This window comes from Plectropomus leopardus, chromosome 10 (genome assembly GCF_008729295.1).
Source record: "Plectropomus leopardus isolate mb chromosome 10, YSFRI_Pleo_2.0, whole genome shotgun sequence".
Taxonomy (NCBI): domain Eukaryota; kingdom Metazoa; phylum Chordata; class Actinopteri; order Perciformes; family Serranidae; genus Plectropomus; species Plectropomus leopardus.
In genome coordinates this window covers 28934628-28954469 of record NC_056472.1, presented here as the reverse complement: position 1 = coordinate 28954469, position 19842 = coordinate 28934628, and the positions used below count along the sequence as shown (strand labels likewise).

The following is a 19842-nucleotide window of genomic DNA, read 5'->3' as shown; positions in this document are numbered from 1 at the left end:
CAGATCAAAAATATATACAGGGTTCCTACACATTTTCATGGACAGAATTTCAAAACGTTTTCATGACTTTTTAAGGTATCATAATGATTTTTTTTGCGGGGGAGCAAAAGAAGGAACGTATGTGACGGTAAAACAAAACGTCACACTTCTGTGCATATTACAGATATGTTACGTCAGCAGCTACGAAAATAAATTTGACTTTATTATACAAAACCTGAAGGTTATCTATGAAAGAATACTGCAACAAATTCATTACACACAACAAAATTCCATGACTTTCTCAAAACTTTTAATGATTTTTATAATTTCGATGACTTTTCAAGGCTTGAAAGGTGTGATTGTTAAATTCCATGACTTTCCCATGACTGTGGGAACCCTGCATAAAAATCAAAATTTTAAGACGTAATTTCAAAAAACAGATGGGGAATGCGGTATTTTTAGTTACTCAAGCAGGAGATAACAGTACATTTGTTAAGGACTACTTTCCGATGCGGATTTATACACATTGGGTGCTCTAGTGAGTATTCCTGGTATGTGGGATCGACTCAAAATAAACTACAGTGATGAAGCAACAGTGTTGTGTTTTTTTTTAACAGTTTTTGGAGAGCAGTGGAGCTCTGTGGCACGGAGGAATATGATATATCAGGCTTCGGACCCACGCTGTCATTTGGATCAAATCTTTGTTAGTTTTGGTCTTTTCATGGGATTTATTAACGACAAGAAAAATAAAATATCTCTAGCCTTTAAATCTTAACTTTTACTATGTCTTTGTATAGTGCACGCACTTTGTGCTCACTTAAGTCGAGCAGCAATTTGAGGCGTTTTATACATTTCTAAATAACTGAATGTAATCCTTATTGCCTTTTTCCATTGTTGTTGTTAGCAGCACTGTGTCAAACTTCTGCTAAAACTGTGCGAGCTGTTAGTCAGCGTACTGATACGTTTTTAGAGAACCTTGTAAATGTTAAAGCAAATTTATTTTGAAGCTCTGAGAACTTTATTTTTCTACTCCATCACAGTTGTGCACGTCGGTCTGCACAGATAATGTGTGTGCAAAATAAAAAAGAAGTGTGTGTCATAATGACGCACCGCAAAACACAAAGCAAAGGTCGAGAAAGAGCACAGTATCGGACAAGGCGTCACACATTTGACAATAAGGCTTAAAAAGAATTAAATGCACACTCACGCAAAAATTCTTACTGGTTTAGTGCAAATTCGTACTTTTTTAACTTCAATGCCTGCATAAAAATCATCTTTAGTAGTCGCACCACTCAGTTTCTTCTCTTCACTTAAACCAGTCAGTTGATTTGCAGTTTGAACAAACTGCAGATTCACGTCACACAAACGGGCTTATTAATGAGCTCACACACACTCAGAAAATGACCGAACATTCGAGATACACTCACTTTCTCAGTCACACACGCAGTCATTGCACAGGTTTATTGAGCCCATAATTAAGCCTGTTTTTTAGAAATGAAGTGACTTTTTCTGACGAACAAAACATCATTGTTGAAATTCCACAAAGGATCAGACTTTAATAAAAAATGACAAAATTAAGAATATTTGGCTGATGGAGGTGAAATCTTTGACATGGTGTTACAGCAACGGCAGAAAGCGATACTAAAAAGTAAAGTGTTGTTGAAATATTGGATTATTTACCTCGACAGGACTCCTTCAGTCTCACTTAATACAACAGGAAAAATGTAGTGAAAGCATCTGTGCTGTGGTTGGTTTTATGAATGTATTATTCCTCCTCACTCTACAACATTTTGAATCTGCATCATTATTTTTCACTTTAAAAGAAAACTAAGTAGCTGCTTATATTCTTTGAATTATATCTACTCTTATTGGTATTGGTTGTTATTATTGTTTTTGTTTGGTAATTATTTCTTTTGTCTGGCATTTATTCGGCATTTTTGTTTGGCTCTTATGGTTGTGTTGCCTCTGCAAGAAACTCTTTTTGATTCTGCTTTTCCTTGTTTGTCGAAGTACTTTGTAAACTCTGTTTTTAAAGGTGCAATATAAATAAAGTTATTATTATTACTGCTCTTATTTAAAAAGCAAAGTGATGGTTTTCATTTCTCATTTTTGAAAACCAAACAGAAAAAAAAGAGCAGGTCAACTCAGGGGTTAAAATGAAAACATGAAAAAAGGCAATGAGCAAGAAACTGATAAAAAAGTGACAAAAAATCTGAAATTATTTTCAAGAGAGAGAAAATTAGAATATACCTATTAAAATGTAGGAGAAATGTACAAAAAACTATAATTATGAGTATTATGATAAGTATTTAAGATGTTGTTACAGAGTATATGAATATTATCATATGTATTTTGGCAATTTTTTAAACTACCTTCCCTGTTCATTGTTTTTTTTAATTTTCTTTTAAGTTTCAGGTAATTTTCTTCGAACTTTTTACTCTTTTTTAAAAATGTATTATTTTTTGGATCATTTCTTGATTAGTTGCTCGTTACCGTCATGTTTTTGAAAGACATAAAGCAAATTTTCAAATAGTAATAAAGGGTTAGACAAACTGTTAATGCTGATTAGGCTTCACTAACAGCATCTTTTTGGGCGAGATTTGCAGGTGATGGATGTCAAAAACGCTTCTACGCAGGCTTTCAGTGGAGGATCGGCCGCAGGAAGAACTCTGAGATACAGAAGTTCACAATGAAGCGAGAAGCGGAAACTCTCTGAGTCAGTCCACGTTCAGTAAATCTGTCTGGACTGTTCTTAAAGCCGAGATGTTTTCGTTTGTTTGCTAACATAATATTTCCTAACAGACTGTACTATCTCCTATCTGAGGAAGCGGAGCAGTAAATCCCTCACGCTGCTTCGGATGTAACAGAGAGAGTTGTGTCAGGAGCGATAACTGGAGGCAGAGCCGAGCTGAACAGACAGCGTGGTGTGTGTGTGTGTGTGTGTGTGTGTGTGTGTGTGTGTGTGTGTGTGGTGACTCTGACTTCTCTCAACGAGGCCGAGCTCTTGTGATATCTCAACATACGGAGCCACTTTATTATTCTGAATAACAAACTCTTACAAAGAGGAGAAAAAAGGAAAAAAAATGTGCAGTTTAAATTAAAAGCAAATTCAATAAATTTCCCAAATTTGCTCTGTTTCAGGATTTCTTACTTTTCCCAGAACTCAATTTTTCTACAGATTAAAAGATTTTGATGTTTGTTTGATATGTTGTCAAATTAATCTGCAGTCACGATTAATCACTAAACAATAACCAAAAAGGGGAAAGTTTGCAGCTGTGATTTAATGATGAATTTTCTGTTTATCTGAAGTTGAAAAGAAAATATTCCGCATTTTTATCTGAAATAGTTTTGAGATTGACAGATTATCCAAAACTTGGACATCATGAAATTAAACTTCATACTTTTAAACTTAAATTCCAGTAAAACACAGACACACAGAGGGGAAAAATGTGAGATAAAAGCCGAAAATGAGAGCGGAGTTGTGCGAACAGTGTTAAATAAAACCGAACTTTAACATCACGGTGAGTTTGTATGACTTACAGTCGATGTGGTCCAAACTGGTGATTTGGGGATGAACAGAGCGAATGTGTCATGAGAGCTCAGCAGGGAGACTTCATTTATTCAGCTCTTTCAGTGCTACACTCCTATGTTCCTCTTCTTCATAGCCTTCCCACACAAAGTGCACAAATTTATGATTTACAGCAGGTTTCTTAAACCACCACACACTCATACAAACACACTCACACACAAGCTTTGTTGGGTCCTAGTCTGATCTCAAAATGTTTGACCTGAAGATGATTTATGGACAAAACAAAAAGGGAAAATAAGAGAACAAAGAGGTGAGAGAAGAAGCTGGAGAGAAACGGTGTGTGATCTGAAAAAAGGTGGAGAGAAAAAGCAGCATCCGAACGTGTAGCAGCAGAATGTTTTGGGGTTTGTGGTTCGTCTCTAACTGGGAGAGAAACTGGAAAGATGTCGAGGTGGCGAGTGGTGAGGATGGGGAGGCCTGCTGCTGTCCCCGTGTCGTTACTGTTCCACTTACAATGGTCCACTTTTCTGAAAAAAAAGGATTAGAGGAGGAGGAGGAGGAGGAGGAGGAGGAGGTGGGGACTGTAACCCGCCCTCGCACTGATGATGTGACGAGCTGCTAACAGTTCCAGGTCAAAGTTCATCTGAGGGTTAAACAGGAGGTGGAACGGGGAGGGGTCGGGTCGGGGAGAAGCGAAGGGCTTTGATTCAACCCTGTGTCCCCATTAACGATTTGTCCAAACAAAAAAATCCCCCAAAACATGTCTCCAACAGACCCTGTAAAGTCCTTAAGTCGGCCCGCCTGGGAAAAAAAAAAAGACACTTCCATCAGTACAGCGTCAAACTGACTGCCTGATCCTTCACAGAAACCCCCGAAATGCACTCTCAGTGCCTCCGCTTGAGTTTGTATGGGAGGAAAGTTTGGTCAAATCTCAAATAAACACTAAAAATAATGATAAAAAAAAAATAAATCAAGCCTCCCTTTTTTTGGGAGTTCAGTCCTTCAGAGTCAATTCAAGCCAGTCGTGAGGCTGAGCAGCACACCCACCGTCTCTCTGATTCAAAGAGAAGACAGAGAGATCGACAGAGTCAGAGAGTAAAACATAGAAGAAGAGAGGGAGACTCAAAGTCCTCTCCCTCCGTCTCCTCTCGTTGATGTCTGCAGTCCAAAAGCAGGTGAGAGTCCGTAGAGCTGAATGTATGTTTGTCCAGTGTTGGCGGGTGGGTTTTTTTGGGCATACAGGCAGGCAGGCGTACAAGTGGCGCCCCCTGGTGTTGTGTCGGAGAGAGATGGCAGCGTGCGTCTACCGCTGAGCCGGCTCGCTGCCTGGGAGGGTGATGTTGCCCAGGTGGAGGACAGGAAGTGGGTGAGCCTCCGTGTTGAAGACCCAACTCTCAAACGGCATCAGGTCGTCGCTGGAGAATAACAGGTACAGATACCTGAGGGCGGTGGGTGAGTGGTATGTGTGGGGGTGGTGTTTGACGGAGGGAGGGAAAAGGGGTGAGGATGAGAAGGATTGAGGGTGAGGAGGGTGAAGAAAAAGAAATAAGTGAATCACCGCAGCATAAAACAAAAAATCATTTCTGCAGGTTTGTTAAAGCAGAGCACAAAGTCAGCTTAAAGGGTCGGTTCACCCCAAAATCAAAAATGTGCTGTGATTTGTCAGTCTAGATTGTTTTGGTGTGTATCGGCCGTAGAGATGTCGGCCTCCAGTATAATATACATGTATATATAACGGAACTAGATGGCACTCGGTTTGCTAAAAGCACCAAACAAATACATGTGAAACTCAACGACAAAGTTTCTTTCCAGAAATCACGACCCGGTTACTCAAGATAATCCACAGACCGTGCTGTGAGCAGTTTCATGTAGGAACTACTTTTTTTGTTGCGAACTACATCCTCCAACCGTATCAGCAGCTCAGCTGACACCCCTGACTGAACTGTAGGTGAGTAGATGCACGCTTCCCTCTGCACAGTGATTTGTTTGGTGTAGTTCAGCAGAAAGAAAATAGTTCCTACATGAAACTGCTCTGTGAGCTCTGTCTGTGGATTTCTGAAGTAACTGGGTCATGATTTCTGAAAATGTACTTTTTTTTGGCGATTTGAGCACCATAAGTCGAGTGCCATCTTGTTCTTTTATATTGGAGAGAAGGCAGATATCTGCAACACTGCAGCTCACAACAGGACTATAAATAGCACTACAGGTAAGAGAAAAAAAATGTTTTTTTCATTTTGAAATGACCTCTTTTCCTAAATTTGTAGTTATATAGGAATTCACATGAATGTTGTTTTTGAGCAAATGCCTTACAGTATGTTCTTTGTTTACCTAAATTCTAAAATGTTTGTTTCCTTGTTCAGATTTCAGGTCTGAAACCAGTTTATCACCATTTGGTCCAAATAGGAGACTCTGCTCCACATGAGCATCTGTGCTGACGTTTTATTCTCATTAGTTTGACTGAGCTGACAGGAGGTGACTTACAGACGTCTGTGAGGTGTTGGTCCGTGCACGACGAAAAAACTGACAGTTTTTCCCAGTGACAAAGAAGACAGAGATTTGTGTCCAGTGTGAATTTCAGCCAATAATCTATATAAATCAACAGTTTTGTGTAAAGATGGCTCTCGGGGGTTTATCTTAGTCACACATACAGTTATTCTGAGTCCTTTGAGTCCGCCTTAACACAGTTTAACTTCTTTGTGTTGTTTCTGCGGTCATCGTGATTGCATCTAATAGTAATGCCCACACAGGACCCTCACTGTCCGCACTTCTGTGAGAAAAGGTATTTGATGTTTTCTGCAACTTGAAATGCTTTGCACGGTATATCAAATGTTTTTATACATGGAACATAAATACGAGAAAAAAACCCCCCACATATATTCATTAATACAGCTAGAATAATTAAAAAAATAACAAACATTTGATGCATTTTTTGTGAACAGACTCCAGTGTATAAAAAATTGGGTAAAGCTCAAATTTTGAGCTTTGATTTAAAACCTGCTCACTTGGTTTATAAAATCTAAATAACGTCAAAAGAAGTCAGACAAACACACACAAAGTGCTGAGGTGATTAGGTTTCACATCAGCAGATGTTTGGATGCTACACCTTAGTGCGACTGGCAGCCAATCAGCAGCCTGTTGCTGTATCGCTTTGATGTGATCGGCCCGCAGTCAGCGGGGACAAATATTGAGGGCAGAGATGGACACCAAAGGCTGCATAACACCGAGACATTCAAATGTCACCGTCTCAGAGAGCCAGCGTGGCAGCTGACCTTTAACGACTTTTACACCAAAGACAAATTTTACTGCTGTTTGACGCTTCGTGGGTGTTAATTTCAGACACATCCAAGGTAAAAACGGAGGCCTGATAAACAGCTTTTCTGCTAACAGAGGGGCTGGCACAGCAGCTAATAAAGCCCAGTTTGGTTTGGAAATGATTATGTTTGATCTGTCACACTGTGTGACTGATGGAAACAACTGTGTGCAATGAATTAAATCTGTCAGCAGGAGAAAAAAATCCACTGAGCGGCCAGCAGGGGGAGTCAGAGAGCCACATTAGTGAGTCACGGTCTGCAGACAGAGACTCTTCATCCTTCAGTGATGATGCTGATGATGCACCACAGAGACATCAGAGCTGCCCTTTGCATTAATCAGCATTTAAAATATATTGTGGCAATTAAGACAAAGAAGAAACAACAGATGCCAGTGTGTTGACTTTCATTATAACCCTTAGAAGAGTAAAGCTGATGTGCTGCACAAAAAGTGTTTGTGGTCACATGACTGCCTCCATAATGAGAAGAAATGAACAGAAAATGAAAATAAACTGTCAGACAATATGATTTATAATGCGTCTTTTAAATCTTCTGTTACATGTATATAAATTTAAAGTTTTCACAAATCTGTGTTCATTATGTCACTAAGCAACAGGATCCTTTTCTCCTCTATCACCCCTGTTTCTGCTGTAGTGTGTGGGACTGTATGTAAACAACAGCTTGTGCAGCTAAATAACACTGTACTGTGATGTGGTAACATGATGTTAGCACAATCAACTTTATACTTGTTTTATATACATTAATTGTGCTCTTAAATCTGCATTTGGTAACTTTTGTAAAGCTCCACAAATTTTAACGGCCGGTATTGACCCATCACAGATATATCAGAATCACCTTATGTGTTATCCGATATGCATGGTATAAAAAAAAGTTGATTTATAACAGACCATAATGCAGAAAGATGTTTAGAGAAATGTATAATTGTTAAAATCTGAATATAAAGTTTACTGTTTCAGTGTAATGTTTGAAAATAAAGGTTATTATTAAACTGTAAAATATCTTATTTCCATTACATATTTACCATACCCACAACAGTACATGAGACAGATAATCTGTAAAATAATCATGTCCCTCCTCCTTCTCCTTGTGCTTCTAATGGGCATTTTCTAGAATTTACTGCTGTTAAATGAAAACGTCCAATAAGAGCTAAGGAGTCTGTAACAGCTGTCAATCATGAACTCAAACTAGACAGCGCCGATCAAACATAAAGCAGGATTCTGTTGTTGCATTGCCTTTTTCTCGCCTCAGATGTTTCCAGAAACATTTCAGTGTACTGTTTAGCTGTAAATCACTAAGTTTTTGACCTGACCAATAGGTGCTGCTTCATTAAGATAAGAGTAGAGAATAGTTCCTACATGAAACTGCTCCCAACAAGGTCTGTGGATTATCTTGAGTAACCAGGTCATGATTTCTGGAAAGAGACATTGCTGTAGAGTTTTTTAAAGTTTTTTTTTTGCCGCTTTGAGCACCACAAGCCAAGAGCCATCTAGTTTTGTTACACTGGAGAGAAAGCTGACATCTCTACAACCGTGTCCCAAACACTCGCCAACTCACACCAAAACTATATGGACTGAATAACAGCACTTCAGGTACGTGGAAAATGATTTATTAAACAATTTATATTTTTTGGGGGTGTTTTTTTATGTTTTGGATGTATTTTTTTTTATAATTTTGATTTTTTGGGGTGTGTTTTAAAAAAAGATTTTTCTGCATTGCGCGCTTCTATTTCTCATACTGTACTATACATACTAAGTACATTTTTCAGATTATACTTACTGACTTTTACTTGAGTAACATTTGCAATACAAGGCATTTACTTGTGATGGAGTATTTTCACAGGGTGGTACTTTTACTCAAGTAAAGGATCTGAATACTTCCTCCACCGCTACAAAAAAGCCAAACATTTTCTATAGCTGCTTGTTCTTTATAAAAAGCATTTAAAAAGCAAAAATCATAGCGTGAAGTGGATTGTGTGTTTGTCAGTGTGGTAAGTGGAAACATTACAAAACAATGCTTATTTTTGGCCTTTTTTAAAAAGTGGGTCATTTTAAAATATTGCAGAGAGGAAGCAGCCACTGTTAAATAAAGAGCTGAACACCTCCAACTCGTCAGCTACATAACCCGCTCCTTTATCCGTGCACTGCTGCTGTGTGGAAAACTGCTCATGTGGCGGGCAGCAACAAATCCGTTCGCAGTTGCTCATGTCACGATGGAAAAAGGCCAGTTATTGATCGACTTCTTTGTTAAAACAACTTAAATGTGTTTGTCTATGCTGTGAACAGATAAATCTATTGTTCTGTTGATTTCTGATAAAGTAGCAGCTCAACAAGTGTTTAGTGTTCGACCGTACTTGCTAGCACCAACAGTAATCACTGTATCTCGAAATCAGCCAGGGACTGAAATCATACCAGTTTTTGGGACATTAAACTAAACCAGATTTTGTGTTTGAGGCTTGCTTTTGAAGTTGGAATTGATTTAATTTTTCATTTTCTGTAATAAGAAAAATGTTGAAAGGATGCCTGCTAGAGGTCTGTGACTGACATGCTGCTGCTTTTATCTTTAAAAAAGAAATCTGCTAATTTATTTAAAAAAATTCCACAGAATATGAGCGAGTAATTGTTGCAATCACTTGTCACTGACAAGTTCTTTCAATCAGCCAACCCCACCGCCTGCCCACCAAATTATAGCATTCACCATGAATGCCATTAATTAATCATAAAAGGTGCTGTTGATTCGTAGATCGAGCAAATTAATCAACCTATTAATGCTTACTTGAGAGTCTCGGCGAGGAAGAAGCTCTGCTGCACGTCATCGTAGGTCGGGTTGGAGGAGTAGACGTCCTTCACCCCCGAGAAACCTCCGCTCACCCGGCAGTACTTATCGATGGCCTGGAGGAGACGAGGAAAGGAAAAGAGGGAAGGAGGCAAAAAGATGCGCAAGTAGTGCAATAGAAATGGCAAGAAATACAAAAAGGAAGACAGAAAAAGCAATGAAGCGGAAAGAAAAAAGGCGACAGAGTGACAAAAGATCAAATGAAGAAAGAAAAACGAGAAGAAGGAAAAGGGCAAAGAGAAAAGAGTGGGGGGGGAATGGAGAGCACAATTTTAATAAGCTTACAAAAGCATGCTATAATTAATTCCTTTGCTTGTGACAGATTAGAGCAGGTCCTGGGGAGACCCGTACAGGAAACAGCAGCTGTAGAAAAATGGGAGGAAAAGAAGATTACCACAAACGCCTCCCCTGCATTTACATTTTATTCTGACATTTTCTGTTTCGTCCCTCCTCTACACAAAACGGCTTCATAATGAGGGAACACGCTCATTTGTTTCACGTAACGTTGGATCTGAAGGGAGCTGCGGCGTAATGGCAAAGTAAAAGTTTCCTCTAAGCGATGCAGAGCCTTCTTACAATCTCCCAATCAGGTTGTCTTTGCAACTTTGTCTGCAGATTTCCAATGAAATGAGAGTTGATTGGAAAATATGAGCTGTTGCTTTCTAAACACATCTTCAGTTCTCAGTTTTGAGTTTTTAGCAGCTGTCTGCAGTAAAGAAAACATGTAATCTGTGCATGCATGGGCTTTAAGCTACATTCAGGGCGAGGTTGAATCTGATTTCTTTGGACATGAGATTGTCTTTAAATCCCAACACAAAGACACATGGTGTCCAGCCTTTTCAGGACAATTTTAAGCTACTTTTGTAGGTGGTTTGAATTGTAATGTAAATCCCCTCTCTGTCCATTCGCTTTGGCTTTTGAGGGTTTATCTCCGATCCCAAATGCGACAGATGTGATGTCGATGTTTCAACGACAACAAAAACAATAAAAATGGAGGAGAGCCAGACAGTCAGATAACAGCAGAGCCTGGACCATTCAAACGGTTTCATTTTCTTCATTGCAACTCGAAAAACATCCAGAATAAGCAACAATGACCAACTGCAAGTTACTGACCTGTCGCATCCAGAAAACACCTCTGCACTAAAATTCTGCACTGACAGCACATATACTCTACCAAAACTAGCCTTAGATATTGATTCACAACATTTTTCACAAATTAGAAAATTATTACTTTATTTCTGCTGACTTCCATTTTGATAAAGAAATCAAAGATATATATATTATTCAATCATTTAACCGGATAGTGAGGACTTAAATTTCTGAGGATTTAGCAAACCTCGAGGCAGACATGAAGAAATCCCGACCACCACGTTGTTAATTATGCGTAAGTTTAAGCCTTAATAAAGTTTAAACAGGTGAGATTCACCCCTGTACAGTTGTCACAAATGGGGAAATTAGCTATTGTCGCCAAAACATTTTTTGTACCTTTTGGAGCCAGCCTCAAGTGGCCATTTAAGAAACTGAAATCGTGGCGCCTCGGCTACATTTGGCCCCGTAAGTTGCCGCTTGGACAGAGCAGAGGACTCTAAACACTGCTATATGCCTTTCAAAGGCGGCTGCAGAGTGAATTTGTTGCCCTTGTTCTGGAAGAGTGACCTTGCAAGGTATGTAAACAAACTGTGACGCACGCACCCAATGACAGGAAACGAAGAGGCCGCCCTGCAGTCTCCATGCAAGTCTGCAGCACGTTCTGAGACTGTTGACGGCATGACATCAATAAATTTACAGAGTATGTGGTGGATTTAACCTGTAAAACAATGGAAGCAGCTGTACCCAAAACTACAGCTGAATCGTTCCAAAATCACCATAGATTATCAGAACCATCTGGAAACATGGACAATTACAGAGCAGCACCAACAATGTAAGTAGCCAATAAAATAAAAAATAAAATACTAAACTACAATGCAGGAATTGAAGGAGCTTATAAGATCACACTTTACTGTAGTTATATTTTGACTGACTGATGCATCTACTGAAGCCGAGTGTATTGAGTCATTTCTAATTTCAATCTCCAGTCTATTCAGATTACAAGACAGATTCACTATAGCAAGATTTTCAACGTGCCATCTGGCGAGCGGTGGAGGTACTGAGGTACTGCCAGTTGTTCAGATCAAATTCAAAATTAATTTTATGGTAATTTACAAATCTAATTCTTTTAATCTAAAAGTACTAAAAACGATGTATGAATAAAAATGTCAAAGTAAAATAAACAACTTCAATGACTGTTTGTTACATTTAAATGTCACCACACCAACCAGGACACATCATCAGGTGGAGACAAATGTGTTTTGATACTGTCAGACGCAGTGACATGAAATGGATCAGTTTCTGAAATGTAAAAGTGATGTGGGAGGCAACCCTGAGCCGGGAAAAGCTCCAAAGCGTGTGGTGAGGAAAAATGACCCTGAATACATTAAATTTGAATTCATATCTGCAGTCAGAGATGCTGAGCTGAAAATACAGTGTGGTGAATGTGTGGAAATCCTGTCATATGAGGCGCTGAAACCATCAAAGTACCAGTGACACCTAAACATAGAGCGGTGGGGATGTGCTGGGAAGCAACGGGAATATTTCCAAAGGAAGAGGGACGGGCTGCAGACACAACAGGAAGTCATCACAACAGCCAACAGTGGCATATTTATTTTTTCTCCTTTTTTATGTTATGTTACGCTTTATTTATCATTTATTCAGTCAGAAGTGGGCCTTAAAGGTCCAGTGAACAGGATTCTGGGGAATATAATGGCAGAAATGAAAAAATAAATAAAAAAAATAAATGTTTTGTTAGTGTATAAGCACCTGAAAATCAGAATTGATGTGTTTTTGTTACCTTAAAATGAGCTGTTTATATCTACATAGGTAGTGAGTATTCATCTAATGGACAAACCAAACACTGGCTCTAGATAGATTTGTGTTTTTAGATCGGCCAACATAGTCAGAAGTCCCTCTGCAAGGAACGAGGAGTGTCATAAAACAACGATTTTTAAAATCTGAGACTGCTTTATTTAGTGTTTTCACTGGTTTGAATCACGAGCTGTTTGTTTTGGAGAGAAAGAGACCTCTGTGGATAATTCTGCTCCGGCTTAAAACCTCTTGAATGTGTGGATCCGAAATAAAGTGAGGACATAAAGTTATCAGAGAAAAAAGGTGAGCCCAAATAGGAGGCGCTGAGTGAACGCCTGTCTGTTTGTGCCAAACAGCATTGGGGAAACACTGATTTGTAACATGTTTTTACCAGTTTAGTTTTTACCTTGTCTCTTTGTTTTGGAGAGGATGAGACCTCTGTGGATAATTTTTTCTACCCATAAAAAACCTCCTGAACCATGAACACTGAGTGAACTCTAACCAGAAGTTTCAGCTTGTTGCAATCTGCAACCTCACCGCTTTAATTTTTATGTATATCATTATTTTAGGAAGCCTATTTAAAATATATATATTTTTAGTATTTAAGGATGCCTTAAAAAAATGTTTAGATGCCTATTAACATCAGGTAAGAGACCACCAATGAAAACTAGCTCACCAGCTAACTCCATGTATTTACATCTATTTAAATGTGGATTAATGTTGTTTTAACATTGATTAACATTGTTCCTTCTTAAACAAATACATTACAAATGACAAAATCTACCCAAATCTTACACACTGTTCCTTTAAGTAGTAAAAAGTTTAGAGACCCTGCACTATAGTAATCTTATGGATTTTCCCCAAAAGAGTGTCAAATGAGTGCGCCAGCAAAAAGCAAGAAAATGTCTTCACAGATAATAGCACTTTTTCCCCCGAGAGCACACCTCGATGATGCCCTACTGACTCAGTGTCAAGGGGCTGTTTTGACTCTGAGGAGTAAAAAAATGTAACCTCTACTAGAGAACAAGTTCAATTTGTGAGCAGGTGCTTCCTCCTTCTGCACACACACACACACACACACACACAATAACGAGTCAGCAATACCTCATTTAAAATGCAGCGGTCGTCCAGCTGGTGACTCTGACACTATGCTATTACTGTACCTGTGTGCTCTATTGATTTGCGATGAGAACTTGTTACAGTGAAATTGGTGCCTCCATAAAAATTCTGTCTGCATTACACTCCTGCTCATACCTTATTGACTTTCACTATTAACGCATGTAATTGAAAGCATTATCTCTGTCCTTGTCTTTCAGTGTCTCTCTCTCTCTCTCACACACACACACACACACACACACACACACACACATAAATGTCTTCTCCTTCCATCCCGCCCTCGGGTGACCGTTTTGCTGTCAGCAGATTTCCATCGCAAGGAGTTTGGACCTTAACGCCTGTTATTCATGGGCTGCTGCGTGCAACGTGTATTTGCCCTTCTGGATCCACACTGCAATGTCCCGCAACAGCCTGCACAACACACACTCAGACACACACGCTGACACACACGCAGACACACATAAACACACACATAAACTCAGACACCGGTATCAAGCCGAGTATATCCTTCATTAAGTCTGGGTGCTTAAAAGACAATGCCAATGCAAAAGTGCAAAAAACTGTAGTTCCTCTAATGGCCACTTGGGGCTGGCTCAAAAGACAAAAAAAGATAAAGGCACAATTATGCTCAATGTTACACATGGAGCTGGAGACAGACGGAGACTTTTGTCTGTTCTGTGTTCATTTGAGCACATTTTCTGCATGATGAAGAGATTTACATTAAAAACAAAAAATGGTTTATAGAAATATGTGGTGAAATTAGCGTAAAGAATTCTCTGTCCTCATTTTGAGATGTATATAACGGCTGCACAGACCTCCGTTGTCTACAACTCCACCTCTGTTAAAAGGCTTTATTTTATTAACGTAATCTCGTTTGTTGTTGTGAATTTTTCACCCCATCTTCTCGTGCCATCTATTGGCTATATCTGTGCTAAAATAAAAGACGCATGGAGGAGAGCGGTGATGTTTACAACATTATAAATAGACAGATCTATTTCCTTATGTAAAGGAGCATAAATGAGCCTTATATCCACACAGAAACAACATGTCAAAGTACCCATCTTTACAGAAGAAATAAACATTTTGCAGCTTGGTAGAGAAAATTGTTTTGATCGCTTCAGCTGATTGCCAATTTCATGACAACTGTATGGTGAGATCTGATATAACTCACCTATTTATATTCTATAATTGTGTGTAATTAAGGTCACCGCCGCTTTGACTGACAGGCTGTCTACGAGACATCATCACAGTCTGTAGCCCATTTTACATCGCCTGTTCAAGGTGGGAATGCTGCACTACTGACTCCTCCACTGCTCCATACTCTTGTCCAAATATGGCCACTACTGGCCCCAAAAAAGCAAGATGGCAACTGCCGAAATGCTGAAATCAAGGCTTCAGAACAGAAGTCAACCAACCAACCAATGGGTGATGTCACCGTAGCAACATCCATTATTTCATACAGCGTGGGAACTTCAAATAACCCTATTGGGTTACAGTATTTTCCCAGTAAAACTGTACCCATAAATGTAGAACACACACACACACACACACACACACACACACACACACACACACACACACGAACACACACGAACACACACACAACGACCATCTGTTCTAAATAAATTATCCGATAAAAAGTCTACCTGTAGGAGAAGGAGGAGGAGGAGGAGGAGGAGGAGGAGGAGGAGGAGGAGGAGCAGCGTGTCTGCAGCTGCTAAGTGAGGAGGACACATGTCACATTACAGCAGCTGGGCTTCACCTACACACACTCAAACACACAAACTGCACACACAAACAAAAAACAACTGACGCATGGTCTATGTGTGGCACATACAAAAAACCAAAATCTCTCTCTCTCTCTCACACACTCTCACACACACACACACACGCACGCACACACACACACACACACACACACACACACACACACACACACACACACACAGAGTAGTGAAAGCGAGCCAGTGATAATGGCTGCTGTGAGAAGAGGAAGCGTGACAAACAGAGGCAGGTTCAGTGCAGCAGATTGATGCAGCTGGGGTGCATGGTGAGTGTGTGTGTGTGTGAGTGTGTGTGTGCCTGTGTGTGTGTGTGTGTGTGTGTGTGTGTGTGTGTGTGTGTGTGTGTGTGTGCGCATGTGTGCGTGCGTGTGTGGGGGATAAAGAGAACAACAGAAGAAGAGAGGAGGACGTCAAGCTTCGTGTGAACATAGAGAGAGCCTCAGGTGTTGTGTGAGAAAATTCTCTGTGTGTGTGTGTGTGTCTGTGTGTCTGTGAAAGAAACGAGAAAGAAACATGAAAAGACAAACCAATACAGAAAAGAACGATTTTTAGAGATCATTTTTATCAGAGATCATGCAGTAAGCTAAGAATCTGAGATGGCCCAAATCCATTCTAAATACTAATTCTTGGCAGGTTTTGAGTTTGCAAACTGAAAAAGTCACAAAATAAAAGTCTACTAGAACAAAGTCAGTTAATGGTAGGTAAGTAAGTTTTTACACTAATTGAAAAAACAGTAGACTATTATGATTAGTATCTGCTGCATACAGTGTACAGTTAATACAGTATGGAATGGGGACACAGCAGTGAAGGTGTGTATCTAGAGCTGCTTCTGAACTGAAGAACCAGGGATTTTTGTGGAGGATTTAGCATTATTAAATTCCTAGAAGATGATGTTTTAACCTACTGGAGACTGCACGTTTGTAGTGTTAAAACATTTGGATAACCAGAATTATGTAATGCTTACAAATGTATTTTTTCAGGTGTGGGCCTAACAGGCCTTAGCCCACCAACTTGTACAACCGGCCATTCTACAAGAGAACAAATTTTCCCTTAACTTTTATTCCTTATTATTCAAATTCACAATAAAGACTGAATAAAATGTTTCTAAACACAACATTTAAAAAAAATATATATATATTTATTTGAAGTTATTATTATTATTATTATTATTATTAATATATTTTTTCAAAGTTAGAGTACATGGTTAGCAATGGACTTGACATGACATTATTCAACGTGGATTCATTAAATGACAAAATTAGTCATGATTCCTTTGATCTGACGACCTTTACGGACATATTTGGACTTCAAAGATAAGGAGTTCCCATTCATTTTTTTTGTCTCTCTTTTACCATGCCAGTGAATCTGAAAGAATTAATTTGGTGCTTTTAGTTTTCTGTAAAATGCACTGAAATCATTGAATTTTGTAGACTTTAACTGAGCTGATGATGTGATGCATGTCCATATTAACAAAAGCAGTGATCTCTCTCTCCCCTGCAATCAGCTTCCACCCAGATCATCTGAACAAGACCAAAAAGGCAAAAACTTATGTTAAGCAGGTAACTTTGAACTTTTACATGCATGGTAAGATCAACAATAAGATATTTATTGTCTTTATTTAACTTTTGAAAACTGATTTGAAAATACCTCATCATTTATGACCCCCCCAAAAAAAAAGTTTCCAGCATCCCAAATCTGCAGAAAGTAAATTTGCTTTTTTTTTCTTACCCAAATAATATAAAGACAAGATTAAATACACAAACCCTATCAGACATAATCTTTTCCTACAATTTGAAACGTGAACTTTACTTAAACTCAGTGAAATTAATTTAAAAAAAGCAACCTAAAAATTAAATAAGATCAGCACAACACGTCGGCTCTGTCACCTTCATTAATATGCATGCGTATGTGCATAATTAAATAATGCAACAGAGGCAAAGCTGAGCCCTTCAGCAGCGGCTCTCTTTAGTGTCACTCATACTCGGCACAATCATGCATCGTAAACACACTTTGCCAAATGTATTTGCTTTCCGCACAAGCACGTACGCACTTACTCCCACTCAGAAAAACAAAGAGAAGTAGTTTCACTGCTTCGAAATGGAGGAAAAATAGGTGACAAGAAGATTGGCAGGAGAAAGAGGGAAAAATGGAGAGTATGAAAAGAGTAGGAGAGTTAGAAAAAAAAGATGACAAGCAAGCCGGTTGAGATTTAGACAGACACATCGGCTGCTGTGTAGAAGACAAGCTCTCTAATCCTCTGTTAGGAGAGGAGCAGAGGAGTGAAAAGGAGAGAGTGCTTTTATTTCTGTTCTACTTTCAGAAAGCATTTCATTTTTAAACACAAGGGGAAGAATAAATAACTAATAACACCTGAAAGAAGCACATTCACCTGCGAGCTCCACTGTGAGGTCAGAATCTCTTCTGACCAGGGTTCATACGCTTTTACCAAAAAATTTCTTTGACTTTTTAATGACTTTGAGGCAAATTTTAAATACCAATAATTCTCTAAAACAGCCATTTATACTACTTACTTGCCTTTTTTTAAAAAATAAAAATGAAATGGAAAAAAATTGGAAATTTTTTATTTATTTTTCTTCTTTTTCAAAATGTTGGTTCCTTCTTTCCTCTTAAAATATTTTGTCTGTATTTATAGAAAACATTTTAGGAAACTTTTTCTTTTTTGTTAAATTTTGAAAGGCATGTTTTATTTAAAAATCACAAAAATTACACTATTTATCACAGCCAGAAAATCTAAAAACAAAATCCGTGATCCCTGAGCACATTATGTGTTATTATACAGGTTTGTGAAACAAAAGTCTGACTTCTCCAAAACTTTCTGGGCATGTCTAGTTTTCGAATGCCTGGAAATTACTACCAGCAAATTCCATGGCTTTTCCATGTTTTTCATGACCGTATGAACCCTGTATGACACTGCTACAGTCTCCACATACACAGACCTGAAAACACGATAAGAAACTGGAAGATAACACTTCACGAGACCTGCACTAAATCTGGTTTCTGAGCTCAAATGGAGCTGGAAACAACTCTGGCTGTCTTGGGCACGGGGGAGAAAAGGCATGAAAACAGCTTTTTATTTTTCCAGAGAGACACATGAAGACTTGCAATTACCTGCAGTCTGACCCTCTGATTCAAACTCATCTACTGACTCAAAAGTCAATATTAAATCACAGTTTAAAATGCAGCAAAACAGACTTGGATCACTGCTTCAATACTTTTCAATGGACACAAAGCATATAAAGGAATATAAAGAAGCTGTGACATTTGACTTGATCGCAAAGCAACGGAATCATATTTAAAAAAAGTCATTCTTAGGGGGATATTACCTTAGAATACTTCCTCTCTAATGATAAAGCCCAGAGTTTAATGGTGCAAATGAAATTACTTTATCTGCAACTGCAATCGCTAACGGGTGAGAGCATAAACCTGCCAGCTGTTAAGATTCTTTCATTTCATCTACGACTGTGCTTTTAATACATCACTTAATGCCACAAAGCAAAGTGAATGTTCTCATATTTCTAAGTGCCTCCTAGATCAACAGCGAATTCATCCAAAGCTGAACTTTTCAACATTCACCCACTGTAAGTAAAAATCACAAATGTACTCTCTACGCTCACTTCAGGCTACACACTGTGCTGCAACAGCCTGAAACAGCACAGAGAAAACTACAGCTGGACACTGGTTTAAAATATTATCTCTTTTGGCTCAAAAAATCAAAGATGGCGACAGCTACAATGTCGCATCAAGGCTTTAAACAAAAGTTCACAAACCAACAGGGGACGTCACAGTGGCTCGGCCCATTATTTTATATAGTCTATGATTTATTCAGCATAATAGCTATGCAAGAATAGCTTTTTTTCAGTTTATTTGTAAGAGCTTTGTATATGTTTCTGTTTTTCTTATTTCTGGAAAACCAAATAAATATAATTTTCAAAAACAAACTAACAAAAAAAGAACAAAAAACAACAACAAATCAAATGTACAAACTAGATCCATCCTGGAGGCTTCCTTTGGATCATTACAAACATGCGTATATAATAAATTAAGAAATAAAATAAAAAAATACATTAATAAACACATAATTAATTAAAGAATAAAAAGAAATGAAAAATATAAAGTCAGTGATCTTCAAATTTCAGTTAGAGATGCAAATAAAATACTACTTTAAAAAAGCACTCATTACCGTACCTAAAGATCTTTATTTAAACCGTTATGCATCATTTACCCCCGTGTAATTAATTGTAGATGGATTTCTGACTATTATTAGACCACGTTTCCCATAAACTTCACTGAATCCTGCTCCCTCTCTCCCCTGTGATGCTCTGTGTGCTTTGTTTTCAAGAGTGTGACATGC

The 19842-nt window shown here is 38.6% G+C and overlaps 1 protein-coding gene across 1 annotated transcript in view; it reads right to left on the bottom strand.

Moving 5' to 3' along the window:
• Positions 1-2989: 2989 nt before the first annotated feature.
• Positions 2990-19842, bottom strand: part of man1a2 (mannosidase, alpha, class 1A, member 2) — a 173657-nt gene continuing 156804 nt past the window's right edge. Inside the window, exons 13-14 of the mRNA XM_042494453.1 lie at positions 9610-9725; positions 2990-4947 (exon numbers count right to left, since the gene is read on the bottom strand). Coding sequence (XP_042350387.1) covers positions 4812-4947; positions 9610-9725 — 252 coding nt within the window. The 3' untranslated portion in view covers positions 2990-4811. The remainder of the gene's footprint in view (positions 4948-9609; positions 9726-19842) is intronic.